The sequence below is a fragment of the Protopterus annectens genome, chromosome 16.part0, assembly GCF_019279795.1.
Source record: "Protopterus annectens isolate FY-2018-M chromosome 16.part0, PAN1.0, whole genome shotgun sequence".
NCBI classification, from domain to species: Eukaryota; Metazoa; Chordata; order Ceratodontiformes; family Protopteridae; genus Protopterus; species Protopterus annectens.
The window spans coordinates 107,229,493-107,245,526 of record NC_056750.1 but is presented as its reverse complement, the minus strand read 5'-3'; the positions used below and the strand labels follow the sequence as shown (position 1 = coordinate 107,245,526).

General features: G+C 37.3%; 1 protein-coding gene across 2 annotated transcripts in view; it reads right to left on the bottom strand.

Moving 5' to 3' along the window:
* Window positions 1-16,034, bottom strand: part of LOC122790862 (protein mono-ADP-ribosyltransferase PARP14-like) — a 1,931,416-nt gene that overhangs the window by 708,167 nt on the left and 1,207,215 nt on the right. For both annotated transcript variants that reach the window (XM_044058520.1, XM_044058521.1), the window contains exon 8: window positions 5,076-5,225. In XM_044058520.1, coding sequence (XP_043914455.1) covers window positions 5,076-5,225 — 150 coding nt within the window. The remainder of the gene's footprint in view (window positions 1-5,075; window positions 5,226-16,034) is intronic.

Genomic DNA, 16,034 nt, shown 5'->3' with positions numbered 1-16,034 from the left:
GTAGATCTGAAGAGAGACTAACCAAAGAATGGAATATAGCGTTACAACAAGCATCTATGATGTTTGTTAAGATACTTGCCTCATACTATGAAAGAATGGTCGACATCAACTTAGTTGAGGTTAAAACAATTTGTGAGGAATGTAAAAAACATGAATCACTATCCACATATGCGAGTTCTGTGGCTAAGCTGTCAAAGGAATTGGCAAGCTATGAGAAACAGACTAGGGATAGAAAAATTAAGAAATTTAATAGGGACACTACTGATTATCAAAGGGGACGCCCATTTGAACCATTTAGATCGGTAAGATTTATGGACACCAATCAGGGGACAATAAACAGCAGAACCAGGAAAAGACCCAGGTCCATTCTAAAGACCAATGAAAGGTCTTTTGTGAGTACATCTGGGGAGGAATCCTGCTATATGGACAATGAGAGTGTTCATTATAGAGAGTCACCTATGCATAAAGAATCCAATACAGCACACCCTTTAGACATGGAAAAAGGCGGCAGGGAGGCCGCAAACACAAGCATGGGAACAAGAACAAACTCTGTAGAGGGACTGATACAGACACTTTTGAAATAACTGATAATGACCATAGAAATGTGTTGAATTTGTCAGATGTTATACTTACAAAAGAACAAGTACTATTACTCAAAAAAGGCCTTGGATTTGTACCTGGCTTTTTTTCAAATGAGTATGGTATAGTATCTGATGTAATCTGTTTTTGTCGCAATCTTAATCTTAAATTGTTCTTTTCAGACCAAACTTCTCAAACCTCTCAAAGATCAAATGAATTCAGATTTCGTAAATCTGAATTCCATCCACCCATGAACAAACATGTATCTATATTTCAACAATCACTACTTAGAGATTTGCATTTCCCACATATGGAATCTTACATTATGGGTCAAAATATTTCCCCTTCAGAAAAGATGGCTATGGAGGAATTGAGGAAAAATCATAATATTGTCATATTACCAGCAGACAAAGGAGGGGCGGTTGTGGTTTTGAACCTGGGATACTATCTGAATGAAGGCAAGGAACAGCTTTCTAATTCCAGATGTTGATCCAACCACGGTTTTCAAGAAGGAAATAGACACTTTCTTGAACTCAGCAGAGGAAGAAGGGATCATTACTAAGAGCACGGTGAAACATCTGATGGTTACAGATCCTCAGAAACAGATCTTATACCTTCTTCCAAAGATACATAAATCTATCATTAAACCTCCCGGAAGACCAATTGTGTTGGGCATTGGTTCCCTTACGGAACCTTTGTCAGTCTTTTTAACATAACACTTGAAACCACTGCTTACATCAGTAAGGGCCAGATTGCAGGACACAACTCAATTTCTTCAAATAATACAGGATAAACAACTGGAGCCACATTGGCTCATGTGTACTTTGGATGTTAAATCCTTATATACTAGCATACCCCATTGGGCTGGCCTGCAGGCCCTACAATATTGGCTTGAACAATCAGCTCTATATCCACCTGGATTCAATACATTATTCATATGCATGGCGGAACATGTACTCAATAAAAATGTATTTTATTTTCAAGGAGAATGCTACTGGCAACTCCAAGGGGCTGCTATGGGAGCATCTATTGCTCCCATATATGCAGACATATTTATGGCATATTTTGAAGAATGTATGATCTATAATGCACTCCCATAACCTGTACATGGTTGAAACTGACATATGGCACAGATATTTGGATGATTGCTGGATGGTGTGGCATGCAGATTCAGCATATTTACAGGAGTTTGTGGATTATTTGAATGGAAACATTTGGGGTATAGAGTTTACAGTAACATCTAATCAAGACTCCATTGATTTTCTGGATGTTACAGTTTACAGGAATGATGATAATACCCTTAATACCAGCACATACAGGAAATATCCACAGTATAACACCTTGTTTCATGCTTCTAGTATGCATCAGCGCGACACCCCATCCGCAATATACCCAAATCTCAATTTATGCGCATTAAACGTATTAGCTCATCAAAACAGGACTTTGATCAGGCGAAACTGGATCTTTATAATAGGTTTATGGAAAGATGATATAGAGAATCTGATATACTTACAGCAAGTCAATGGTCTACCAATCAGGACAGGAATATACTATTACAATACAAAAGACGAGAAACTACAGGGGTTGAATCCACACTTAGGTTTGTAACCACATATGGACGAAATCACAATTTTTATTTTTTATTTTTTTTTTATTTATTTAACATTTGTTGACCGGGAAAGTCCAACTAGGTTCCACAGATCCTGTTTTCAGCAGAAGCCTGGGGAGAAATGCTCCAGAAGCATGTCTTTAGAATGTGGAAGGAAACCGGAGTACCCGGAGGAAACCCACTCAAACACAGGGAGAACATGCAAACTCCACACAGAAGGCACCCCAGCCGAGAATCGAACCAGAGAACCTCTTGCTGTGAGGGGACAGCATTAACCGCTGCACCACTGCGCCGCCTTAATAACAATATTATTAGAAACATTCTGGACACCCATTGGAACATACTTTTGGCTAACGAAGAACTCAGGAGACTTTTGGGTCCTAAATGTCAATTTTCATATAGACGGGATAAAACACTGGGTACCTTATTCTCCCATTACAAGCACAAGGAAAGTGGGGGTGCAATATATAAACAAATGACCATAACTGGAGATCAACTTTTGGGTACCTTTCTGTGTGGACATTGTGGCTCATGTCAACAAGTAAGTAAACTCAAACAATTTACTAGTGCTAAAACTAGTAAAGTTTATGACCTAAGAGTCTTTGGCAATTGCAGTAGCAGTTAGATTGTATATCTAGCCGCCTGTCAATATTCAGCTTTTTATATAAGGCAAACTTCACACTCACTCAGAATATGAATGAATGAACATAAAAGTGATATTCGAAACAAGAAAGAGACCAATAATAGGTTTATGGAAAGATGATATAGAGAATCTGATATACTTACAGCAAGTCAATGGTCTACCAATCAGGACAGGAATATACTATTACAATACAAAAGACGAGAAACTACAGGGGTTGAATCCACACTTAGGTTTGTAACCACATATGGACGAAATCACAATTTTTATTTTTTTATTTTTTTTTTATTTATTTAACATCTGTTGACCGGGAAAGTCTAACTAGGTTCCACAGATCCTGTTTTCAGCAGAAGCCTGGGGAGAAACGCTCCAGAAGCATGTCTTTAGAATGTGGAAGGAAACCGGAGTACCCGGAGGAAACCCACTCAAACACAGGGAGAACATGCAAACTCCACACAGAAGGCACCCCAGCCGAGAATCGAACCAGAGAACCTCTTGCTGTGAGGGGACAGCATTAACCGCTGCACCACTGCGCCGCCTTAATAACAATATTATTAGAAACATTCTGGACACCCATTGGAACATACTTTTGGCTAACGAAGAACTCAGGAGACTTTTGGGTCCTAAATGTCAATTTTCATATAGACGGGATAAAACACTGGGTACCTTATTCTCCCATTACAAGCACAAGGAAAGTGGGGGTGCAATATATAAACAAATGACCATAACTGGAGATCAACTTTTGGGTACCTTTCCGTGTGGACATTGTGGCTCATGTCAACAAGTAAGTAAACTCAAACAATTTACTAGTGCTAAAACTAGTAAAGTTTATGACCTAAGAGTCTTTGGCAATTGCAGTAGCAGTTAGATTGTATATCTAGCCGCCTGTCAATATTCAGCTTTTTATGTAAGGCAAACTTCACACTCACTCAGAATATGAATGAATGAACATAAAAGTGATATTCGAAACAAGAAAGAGACCAATGCCCTCTATAGACATACTATTAAACATACTAATGCAAGATTCATGTTTATGATTATTGATAAAATCACAGGGGATAGAAGCAACCAATAGGGTTGGCACAGTATTCTGAACCACAAAGAAAAGTATTGCATTATTCATCTTGGGGCACTATTTCCCCCAGGTCTCAATGACCACCTGTGAAATGTCTGATGATTATAACATAGGCAATACATACATCTACTTTAGGTGGTTATGTCATTCTAATTTTATTTTTTGCAATTTTAATTTGCATATGAGCATACTAGTGGTGAAATTACAAGTTATTGTTATGAATTTTATTCAAGACATATTATTATTACTAACAGTGTTGATATGCCGTACAAACTATGTATCAAATATTGACTTGATATATACATATTAATAACATATGTTGGTAATGAAATACTATGTTTGGACATGTTCATCTACAAAAATATGCTTAATACATAAATATGTATGAGAGGTATCCATTGGCTAAGCTGAAATATAGATTTAATTCCACATATATGTGTTGATATATGATTTATTTGATTATGGATAATAATGGTCTTAGGTAACTTTGATGTCTTATTGGATTTTCGAACTATAGAGACTTTTGGATTTATTTGGATCAACAAGACTAGTTTTCACACTTGGGTCATTCCTAACAATATTTTATTATATGTTATTAAATTTATGTATATCACTGTTTTTGAGCTATATATGGTAACATTGGTATGATGGAATATGTCAGGAATTATAAACAACGTATTATATTGAACACTATATGTTTATATCACTTGAAATATTATATTTTGTAATGCCCTTACTGTATTATTTCTAACATACATATGTAAATTCAGATGCTATTGCATTCTCGATTATTTAAATTGTTTCTTTGGACTATACTATGTTTTCATTGGCTGGACCCATGTATAAATACTCATTAATAACATTGGATGACAAATGTTATTCACTGATGAAGGCTGGTTAGCTGAAACCGGTTTGAATTTCATGTTCAATAAATAATTATTTTTATTTTAATTGAAGTGTTTATATATTGCGATTGCTGGCCGAAGATGGAAACAGAACAGCCCTCCACACACACAACAAATAGTGCAACAATCTGAATAAAACAGATGGTAGAAGAAATTTTACATTTCTGTATAACCACTTACCAAACTCTACATTTCTCCTCATCTTTAAAGAATACTGAGTCTCATAAACCAAAAAACACCATTCAAATTAAAAAAAAAAGAAAATACCTTCTGTTGTGTTGTAGGATAATTCTGTAGGGTTTACAATGACATCTACATTTTCCATAACAATATCTCCAAAATCCACCTCCACTTTGACATTACATATTTTGATGCTGGCTTTGTCAATGGAGCTTAACAATGAATGATAACACAAATCTGAAAAATAAAAGTACACACACTAGTTACACACATCTGAGTTGAGTTAATTCTATAGGTGATGAAGGAGGAGACATCATCAAGAAAACAATACCACAGAAAAATAATTACACTAGAAAAATACTGATGGAAATTATTTTTTCAACAAACTTTTCAACAAATTAAAAAGAAACAAAAGCAGATTAGTTTGTCAAATATTTTAAATATCTCACTGCCTATTATTTATTTTCTAGTATGTTGCTTATTAATTTACTAGCCGTTTCAGCTATAATCTAAGCCAAATTCAGAATAATAGCACTAAACTGAGAAAATGAGCACACGGTACCTGTATAAATGTGATAAAATAGGTCTACAATGGCTTCCTGTCACTGATATCCGACATTGCAATGCCCAGAAAGGGGAAAGTCCACACATAAAACAATGCGTTATGAGGCTCACTGTTACACGACTTAAGCTAAGTATATATTAACCTCAAGCAGGAGGAACATTCCACGATACTGCAATGTTAGACTCAGTATATATACATTCTACCACATTTACAATTATAGTCTTCTAAATCAATGTATTATAGTTACTATCCTTGCAAATACTATGGCAACCCACTACAACATGGACCTCAAGGACAAAACAGCAAATGCTCACCTACATGAAACTAAAAGTCCAAAATTCCACAGAGAAGAAACTCTGACAGCCTGACTTACAAAATCTCAGAATATCTGAGTAAGGCAACAAAGTCAACAGTACGTAGTACCACTGTTGTAAAATTGTACTTAACATTAAATGATTTAACTGTAATATTGGAATTAAGGATTATACAAGGAGGTCAAGCCCTTCCCCCCGCACATCCCATACCCCCTTGCTTAAACTACTCTCATTACAGCATTATTAATGAGAAACAAATTTAAAGAATGCCTTGCATTTTCTCAAAGACAGCACCAACCTGGAACAAAGTAATTCAGTTTCAGTGTCACACAGAAACAAAAATCCAACTGCATAAAAGAAAAATGCCACATATGTATTGGAGGAAAATCAAATTTAAGCTGATATGACTGAACAACTGAAACTTGAAATTTTTGCTGACAGAACATATAGGGAAGTCTATATATATGCAACTAGGAATCATAGGATCACAGGACGTTACTAGGCTACTGATCTTGAGGCCTTACAAGCCTAGCCAAGAATTTAGCCCATGTTCCAACAAGTCAGCACCCTATGTCAATGTCCAGCAGGGACACAGGTAGAATCCCAGGGATGTAGTTTATGTTCCCCATCCAGTTATCCAGGTTGTGCTTAAAAAGGGTTAATGAAGTACTTTGCCTGACGTGGAGAGGGAGTCTATTCCACAAAAGACGGAGTCTCTGGGACAGAAATCTGTCTTGCCAATAAGGCCTATTGATGTCACAGATCAGGTTGAGGTCGCACGTGCGGGTTACTCGAGTGGAGCTTGATTTGCGGATATGCAGCAGTCCCATCAAGGCAGGGTCTAAGATTGCTTTGTATGCAGACATAGCTCACCTCTGAGGAGTCTGTAGGAGACTGAGTAGAGGGACAGGGCCTTTAACCTGTCTGTGTAGGGTAGATGCTTGAGACTTTGGATTCTTCTGGTGAGGAACCTCTATGGTCTCTCCAGCTGCTGCATGTGCTTTGTGAGGTACATGCCAAAAAGAGCACTGTACTCACTAATGAGTCTTATTAGGGAAGAATACATGGATGTTATGACCACCATGTCCCTGGATAAGATACCCTTACTAATGAGGTGGACCATGTAGAAAGCTTTCCATATTTGGTTGCGCTTTCATTACAGTACAACCATAATAATCCATGGCTTATATTACAGAAAGTATTACAGGTAATTGCAAGTAATATACTTGCTTCTACACCATACATGCGTGTTCATGCAAAAACGTGCAGACATATATATATATATATATATATATATATATATATATATATATAAAGCATTAATATATATACATACATACATATTTATATATATATATATATATATGTGTGTGTGTGTGTGTGTGTGTGTGTGTGTGCATGTGTGTGGGTCTACTTCATTTGCTCTAACTTCTGATTGACCAGCACCCATTTGCCCGAGACCAAATGACCGAAAATTAATTTGCCCGACAAGTATTATTGGCAAGAAAATGGGATATGCCCCCTTCCCCACTGTAGTGCGACCCTGGAGTTAGAATATATAGCTAGGGGGGGTGTGGGGTGCGAAGCCCCCCACTTAATTTCATATTATATTGTTTAGTTTTGCTTTAATATTGCTTAGTAAAACACCCCCCCAACTATATATTCTAACTCCAGGGTCGCACTACAGTGGGGAAGGGGGCATATCCCATTTTCTTGCCAATAATACTTGTCGATCAAATGAAGTGTCGGTCAAATGAATTTTCGGTCATTTGGTCTCGGGCAAATTGGTGTCGGTCAATCGGAAGTTAGGGCAAATGAAGTAGACACACACACACACATATATATATATATATATATATATATATATATATATATATACATATGTATGGATTCGTATCACTTCAGTGAAAGACCATTTCACTGACACCCATTTCACTGAGACCAAATCACCTGAAGTCCATTTTACCTAAAACTCATTTCACTGACAAGTAATACTCTAAGGCAAGTCAAAGGTATATGTCCTTTTCCCCACTGTAGTGCGATCCTGGTGTTAGTATATATAGTTGGGGGTGTGCGGGAGGCACAGCCCCCCACCTAATTGGGTTTTGCCAAATAATGCAAAACAAAACCAGACAACAGAAAACCAAACTAACTCATTAACCCAGAGTACTGTCTCACAGCTGCTCTGTGCTTACATCTGAGCACACTGTGTGACGGTAGTAATTGTAAGCAGTTACAGCCGAGTCCCTTCCACAAGCGCATCTAACTTTACAGCCGTATTGTAGCTCCACTGTTAAAAATAAAGTTGAAAAAGTACCTGAGCTTTTTCAGGTACTTTCTCAACTCACTTTTAGGTGTGGAGTTACCTGACTTTATATTTTACTTTTCAGAGAAAATCAGCTGTAAATACAGTAAGGCAATTCTCCACACATTACAAACGGTGACAGCCAATCGGATTATTCCATTTCAAGCTGCGGTGAGATGGCTGCTGGTGATTGTGATGTGATCATGGCTCTGAAGGCAAAAATACTCAACAAGGTGGATATGAGGTAATTGGGTTTGGGGCAAGTAAGTGGCAGATAGCTGAGGAAGTGTAATGAAATAATTCATCCTTTGGCTGTGGAACTAAGTACCAGTAGCTGGAAAATGGGGCCATGGGCTTGGGTAGAGCAGTGTTTCCAGGTATGCAGGTTGGCTACAGGCTTTGTTTTTGTGCATTAGACGTCGTAGTCTTCAGCACTGGGCTAGCTTGTAGAATGGCATTACTAAGACAGTAGTACTTTCATTTCACGTGCTATGAGTTTAACTGCTGACTGTTTACCATTTATTTTGCTGCAAAACACAGGCTGCTTCGTTCAAGTTTGTGGTAAAGTGTACATCCAAGTTTAGTGTGATGTTTTACATGCTTGAACTTTTTATAGCCTGGGCAGTTTTTTGAGAATGTTCCTTGTGTGCTTATAGTAGTACATAGCATTCCCAAGGTTGAAGTACAAAGCATATGATTTGTTTCTGTGTTATTAGATGATTAGAAAAGAAATATGTGAATATTACCCGTGAATGACCGTCATCTGTGCTGCAATAAATAATTCTTTTTTTTTCGTTTGTTGACCAGTTTAGTCCCCCTAGGCTAGAGGTCTGTCTTCTGGGAAGACTCGAGGGGTATTTATTCTACCAGGGAAAATCCTTGAACTGTGAAATTGACATGCTGTCTTTTTCCATTTCTAAGGGGGTCTGGCACTGGCTGTTTATAAAGAGGAACGTGGTTGGGAGGGTGCTCTTTCCAAACTAAATTAAGATGTAAAACATTTTGCATAGGTCGGCTTTTAAACATGTTTCTTTCTTTACTTCCTGGAAGGAGCACAACGTAACTGTACCTCATCCTAATATAAATAAAGTCAGATGCTTCACTTTGCGTGCTCTTAGGAAGCTACCATAAACAAGTCAGGTGGTGGGAGGGGGAATTAAACGAGCTGAAACTTTTCAGTTAAAAATAATGCGGAAAATTAAATCTCCTTTTACTTTCAGTTAAGTAGAACTATTTTTTCTGTATAACTACATGCCTTCTTTTTGTACTGGCACACTGGAGTATTAGTCAATTAAAAAGTAAACCACTCTATGAATACTTGAAAAGTGGTACATCCCAGCATTATCTTTCATAAAAACATTTTGTTCTGGCAGATGTAGGATGTCACTCGTCTCAGAAGCAGGAAGTTTTTATGGCAGAAAGGTAGTTCTTATGTTGGTGTGTTAGAAATGCATTTAGAACTGTAGCTAACAGCTGTTGTATGTTGCCTGTCATAAATACTTTTATATGCACATAAGTACTGAGTTGACTTTGAACAGCAATATTTACAGAGGTATGTAACTTCTGTACTAACAGCTTGATTCATATATGAATATTTATGGCAGAAAGGTAGTTCTTATGTTGGTGTGTTAGAAATGCATTTAGAACTGTAGCTAACAGCTGTTGTATGTTGCCTGTCATAAATACTTTCATATGCACATAAGTACTGAGTTGACTTTGAACAGCAATATTTACAGAGGTATGTAACTTCTGTACTAACAGCTTGATTCATATATGAATATTTTTGCATAAATGTAGGTCATTCTCTGACTACTGGTCCACTTAACTGGTTTTAGTAGACACTAACCACGGTTTCAGCTCAAACTCGCTTATTTATCAGAATGACTCACCACTGGAAATCAAGAAGTTTGGATTAAAAATTGTGGAACAGAATCTGTGCAGGGCAGTACCCTATAACAGTTGTAACATCATGCTTAGCACTTCCCTTTTTCAAAACATTCACAGTGAAAATAATTAAATAAAGAACACAAAATCTATAGCTGGTAAAAGAGATACTGAACTGAAACTCACAACTGAACCAGGAGTGCAAACCCATGCGAAATGTAGACCCCTGACTTAACACTGTTTTGTTAAAACTGATTCAGTGACAGCTTGTACTGACAGTTTATTATTCATTCTTTTATGACAGGCAACATACAACAGCTGTTAGCTACAGTTTTAAATGCATTTCTAACACACCAACATAAGAACTACCTTTCTGCCATAAAAACTTCCTGCTTCTGAGACGAGTGACATAGTACACGTGTGTACACTTACCATAAATGTAGATGTTCGAGTGTATTCACTGTTGCAGTCATTCCATTTGGGTAATCTGCTGGCAGGTTGCCCTCAGTCGGCCTGATTAACAAAGTCTTGGGTCCTGCGTCGGTTGCTGTCCCTTCTTCCATGACGTCAGGTCGTCAGGGGTATAAAACATGCAGCCAATGCCACTTTCATCAGTTTTTCTTGCCCCAGATGTCAGGTGCCCCCCAAATGGGGAGCAAAATATAAATATATATAAATATATATATGCATGTAATTTAGAACACAACAAATATACCTTCAAATAAAAGCAAATACACCAAAAAGGCTTTTGAGCATAGTAAAAGAAAAAAGAGATATAGTAAAAGAAAAAACAGGGGGCTGGCGGGAGGATAACCAGGATTGCAACAGTGAATACACTCAAACATCTACATTTATGGTAAGTATACACAACTGTACTGTTCTTCGTGTTTCACTGTTACAGTCATTACATTTGGGTAGAATCCCAATGCTATGGTTGGGAGGATGGAATTATACAGCATTAGGAGCAGCTATAAGGCCCTGCAAGACAGCAGTGGCAAAACCTGCTCTGGATTTAGAGAAGAGTGGTAAATGGTAATGTTTGGTGAACGTATGAACTGAGCTCCAGGTAGCAGCTTCTAGAATGTCTCTAGTAGGAACCCCTCTGAAAAAGACTGCAGAAGTAAATGCAGCCCTGGTGGAATGGGATCGGATCCCCTTGGGAACAGGTTTACCATGGTGCATGTAGCAGAAACGAATACAATGGCTTATCCATTTTGAAACAGTCTCCTTTGAAATAGCCTTTCCCTCTGCCCCTGCAGCGAATGCCACCAGTAATTGCTCAGATTTTCTTAGAAATTTTGTCCCTTTTAAGTAGAATCTTAGTTGTCTGTGTACATCCAATGAATGCAGAATCCGCTCACCCTTGTTCTGTGGATTTGGGAAAAAAGTTGGCAGATGAATGGTCTGATTAAGAGCGACACTAGATACCACTTTAGGCATAAAGGATGGATTGGTTCTGAGTGCCACCCTGTCTGGGTAAAAGATAATAAAAGGCTCCACTGCCATGAGAGCCTGTAGTTCTGAAATCCTTCTGGCTGAAGTGACTGCTAAAAGAAAAGCTGTCTTCCAAGACAGAAATTGTATGTCTGCAGTAGCAGCTGGCTCAAAAGGAGGTAGGGTGAGCTTTTCCAACACAAAACTGAGGTCCCATGCAGGAACTGGTGCTCTCCTGGGAGGTCTTAAATTTTTGGCCCCTCTGAGATACTGCTTTAGCAGCGGATGAGAAAAGAGGGGAAGCTCTGTGTTGCAATGAGCAGAAATGGCAGAGGCATAGATTTTTATGGAAGAGAAAGAAAGGCCCTTGTGAAGCAACTCAGTTAAATATTGCAGAATCTGAGGGATATTGGGCATTGCTGTGCTTATTCCTTGTGCTTGGTTCCAGGCACAGAATCTTTTCCATTTATCAGCATAAGATTTTCTAGTACTAGGCCTTCTAGCCTCCCAAATGACATCCATCACAGGTTTGCTGAGAGATGTAACTGGTGAAATTAGTTGATTAGCCATGCTGCAAGATTCAGAGTTTGGAGCTGAGTGTGCAGAATTTGATAGTTCTGCTGAGACAGTAGATGAGGTGTCTGAGGCAGGTACCACGGAGGAAGGTGTGACATACTGAGTAGTAGCAGGTACCAGTGTTGGCGAGGCCAGTCTGGAACAATCAGAATCATTTTTGGTTTTTCCTGTCTGACTTTTAGTAAGAGCTTGGAGAGCAGAGGCAGAGGGGGAAAGGCATAGACTGATAGGTTTTTCCAGCTGAATGATAAAGCATCCACTTTCGAAGCTTTTTTGTGATGAATTCTTGTGCAGAATTTGTCCAACTGACAGTTTTGGGGTGAGGCAAAAAGATCTATGTCTGGGCTCCCCCATCTGCGTGTCAACATGCTGAAGATTTGTGGATCCAGTTTCCATTCATGTGGGTCCATAAGATTTCTGCTTAGTTCGTCTGCCAGAGTAATTTGCTTTCCTGGCAGGAGTCGAGCTTGAAGATGTATTTGATAAATCAAGGCCGTGTTCCACAAAGCCATGGCTAGTCTGCAAAGGGGGTAGGAATGGGTACCCCCCTGCTTGTTTATGTACCACATGACTGTGGTGTTGTCTGTCTTTATCAGTAGTTGTCCTGGATGAAGATAGTCCTTGAAGGCTGTCAGAGCGTTCTGTACAGCTAGCATCTCTTTCTGGTTGATATGTAGGTGATTTGATTTGGGCTCCATTGGCTCTGAATGCATTTCCCTGCCAGATGCGCCCCCCAAGCATAATCTGATGTGTCTGTAGTCAGGGTTTGGCTGGCAGGGGGTGGAATGAATGACAGTCCCTTGTTTTGGTGACAGGCCTCTGCCCACCATAGGAACTCTTGCTGCAGGCAAGGAATGATAGGAATCAAAAAAGGCGAACCAGGAGCAGCTGCAGACCACCGATTTATTTATTTAACCAAATTTGTATTAAGCGCTTTCACCCACACACATCAGGGCATCTTCAGAGTACTGACAATCCTTGTGTTGAACCTCTTTTTAAATCCTTATGTAAATTGGATAATTGAACAATTAAACAATTAAATTATTACCTATGCAGCTAAAAATTCTTCATTTAAAAGGTACAATCAGCAATATTTACATCAAAAATGAACATAAACAGCCAGGACTTGTGCAAACTTGTTAATTTGTAAATGTAATAAAAACTTCTTTTCAAAAACTATGTATATGTAATACCAATAAATAAAAGTTAAAAATACATATATAAATATCTAGGTAATAATATAAATTTAAATAATTATTAAAAATAGATAATTGTTATACAATCCAGCATAAAATCATTCATTGAAAAATTTCCTACTAACATTAAAATTCATATTGTTATACAAAATATTTAAAACATTAAATTATCAGATGTTAACCTAATACATACAAGATCAAATAAATTGAGACTTGTACTTTAGTATACTTGATATAGAAATATGTTCGTTAATACCACGACTAGAACTTGCACTAAGCCGTAATTGCCATAAACATTCTTTAGCCTCAAGTAAGGTGTTGTCATCACCACCTTTGTTATTATTGTAGTATACAATTCTGTCAATAACAAAGAATAAAAATCTCTTAAAATTCTGGCATCTTAGACTATGCATATAAAGGGAACTAGTATTTTTCTGTTTTTTAATGTCTCTAACATGTTCCACTACCCTTTCTCGAAGTTTCCTTATCGTTTTGCCAACATAGAAGGCTGGGCATGATGAACATATAGCTAGGTACACCACCATTTTTGTGTTGCAATTACAATGACCTGGGCATCTAATTGTTTTGCCAAAATTTTTTACCGCAACATATGGTCCATCATTAATAAATTTACAAGTATGGCATGCCCCACATTTGCTCATCGAAGATGTGTTGAACATATTCTAATTATTAACTGCCTCAAAATGTTCTTTAAGATTCATCCCCCTACTATAAGTGACCTTGGGCCCGGTCCCTAAATTATCAATAAGGTCACCATTATTCTGGAGAATATTTATCCAGGTCTCATGTACTATATTAACTATCCTGGGTGATATATCATTAAATGGTATAATAAAGGTGTAATTTCTAGTAGTGTTATTAGTCCTAGATGTACTGTTGTCAAAACTGTACTTTAATATAGGTTTGTATATTTGATGTCTTTTAATATAAATCTCTTCACTAACTTTAACAATTAATTCTAATGGTTAACCTCTATCCAGAAACATATCTGATAATATTTTAATCGCATTGTAAAAATTAATGTTTTCACTAATAATTCTAGAAAATCTGACCATCTGTCCCTTTACTAAATTATTTTTCTGCTAATAGGGATGGCAACTATCAAAAAAAAAAAAAAAAAGGAATGAGTTTTTTTCCTAATAATACTTGATTCTAACTTGCCCATGTTTTTATAGAATAAAATATCTAAATACTCACAATTGTTGTCAAATACCTTAAAAGTGAAATTCAAAAAACTAGATGCCGTTTTTAGAAAATTTTCAAACTCAATAAGCATTTCTCTGTTGCCCTTCCAAAAAATAAGAATGTCGTCCAGGTACTTTAAGTAAAGGGCAATGTTGGGCCAGAAACTAGAAGTAAAAACACTTTGTGTTTCCCATAAGGCTAACACCAAATTGGCATAAATGGGGGTGCATCTAGTCCCCATGGCCACACCTGTACTTTGTTTATAATATTCACCATTAATAAACATAAAATTGTTTTCAAGTACAATAGCCATCAGTTCACGTAACAATTTGCATTTAGCCTTATTAGACTCACTAAATTTCAGCAAACTTGTCTCAAACATTTCAAGACCTAAGTCATGAGGAATCACTGTAAATAGGTTGACAACATCAATAGTTACCATTGTCATATTGTCTTCAATATCAACAAAATGTTCTCTAGCTTTTTCTAGACAATGCCAGGAATCTTTTAATATATGAGGCAGATGTTTTAAAGTTCCCTTACAATGTAAATCTATATAAGCAGCAATGGCTTCAGTCTTTGAACCCCTGGCAGAGACTATGGCCCTAAAGGGTGTATTGTGTATGTCCTTATGGATTTTGGGGATACCAAAAATGAATGGCGTCATTGGATGTTCCACTAATAAAAAATTATATTCATCTTTGGTGATGACACCATCCATCAAAAATTCATACAGATACCAATCCACTTTAACATATGCCCTTTCCATTTCATGTTTTGACACTTTTTCATACATCGTATTGTCACTCAACATTATTGTCATTTTGTTCAAATAGTCTGTTTTGCTCATAATAACAACCCCACCCCCTTTATCGGGTTTCATTACCCTATATTTGTCGGTAGAAGTTAATTCCTTAAGACAAAATTTTTCAGCTGAAGTCAAGTTATCAGAAGTCATCTTTTCATTCTTTATTATTCATCTGATTTGTGTTTCACATAATCTCTCAAACAAATAAATCATTGGGTTCTGTGGGGGTATAAAAGTACTACTCCTTTTTAGAGTAAAACTAGTATTGTCTCTCTGGTTACATTTGTTGTTAACAAAAAACAGCTTAAGGTTAAGTGCTCTAGTGTAAAGTTTTAAATTAATCAAAATTCTACCAACATCTAATTTAAATGAAGGGACAAATCTGAAACCCTTCTTAAAAAGTTTAACATAGGCAGCATTAAAACAAGTATCAGTATAATTATATACACTGAACCCTCCTTCTGTAATAACAGAACAGTGCCAGTCAGTGTTATCAGTGTCCTTCTCCTGTGTAAATACCATAGAATATGGCAATCTATCACCACTATCCATATAATTGTGGCATGAAGTGACACTGTCATAAATATCCCTCATAAAATGACTAGTTTGATAAACTGGTGCCTCTCTCATACATGTTAGATTATTACTACTGTGACTACTATTTAGCGGTACCAAGAATTGGTTCTGTGTGTTGTCTTGTAATATGGTCGATTCTGCTGATATTGTTGACCCCCGTATCGGTCCCGGAGCCGCTCCGA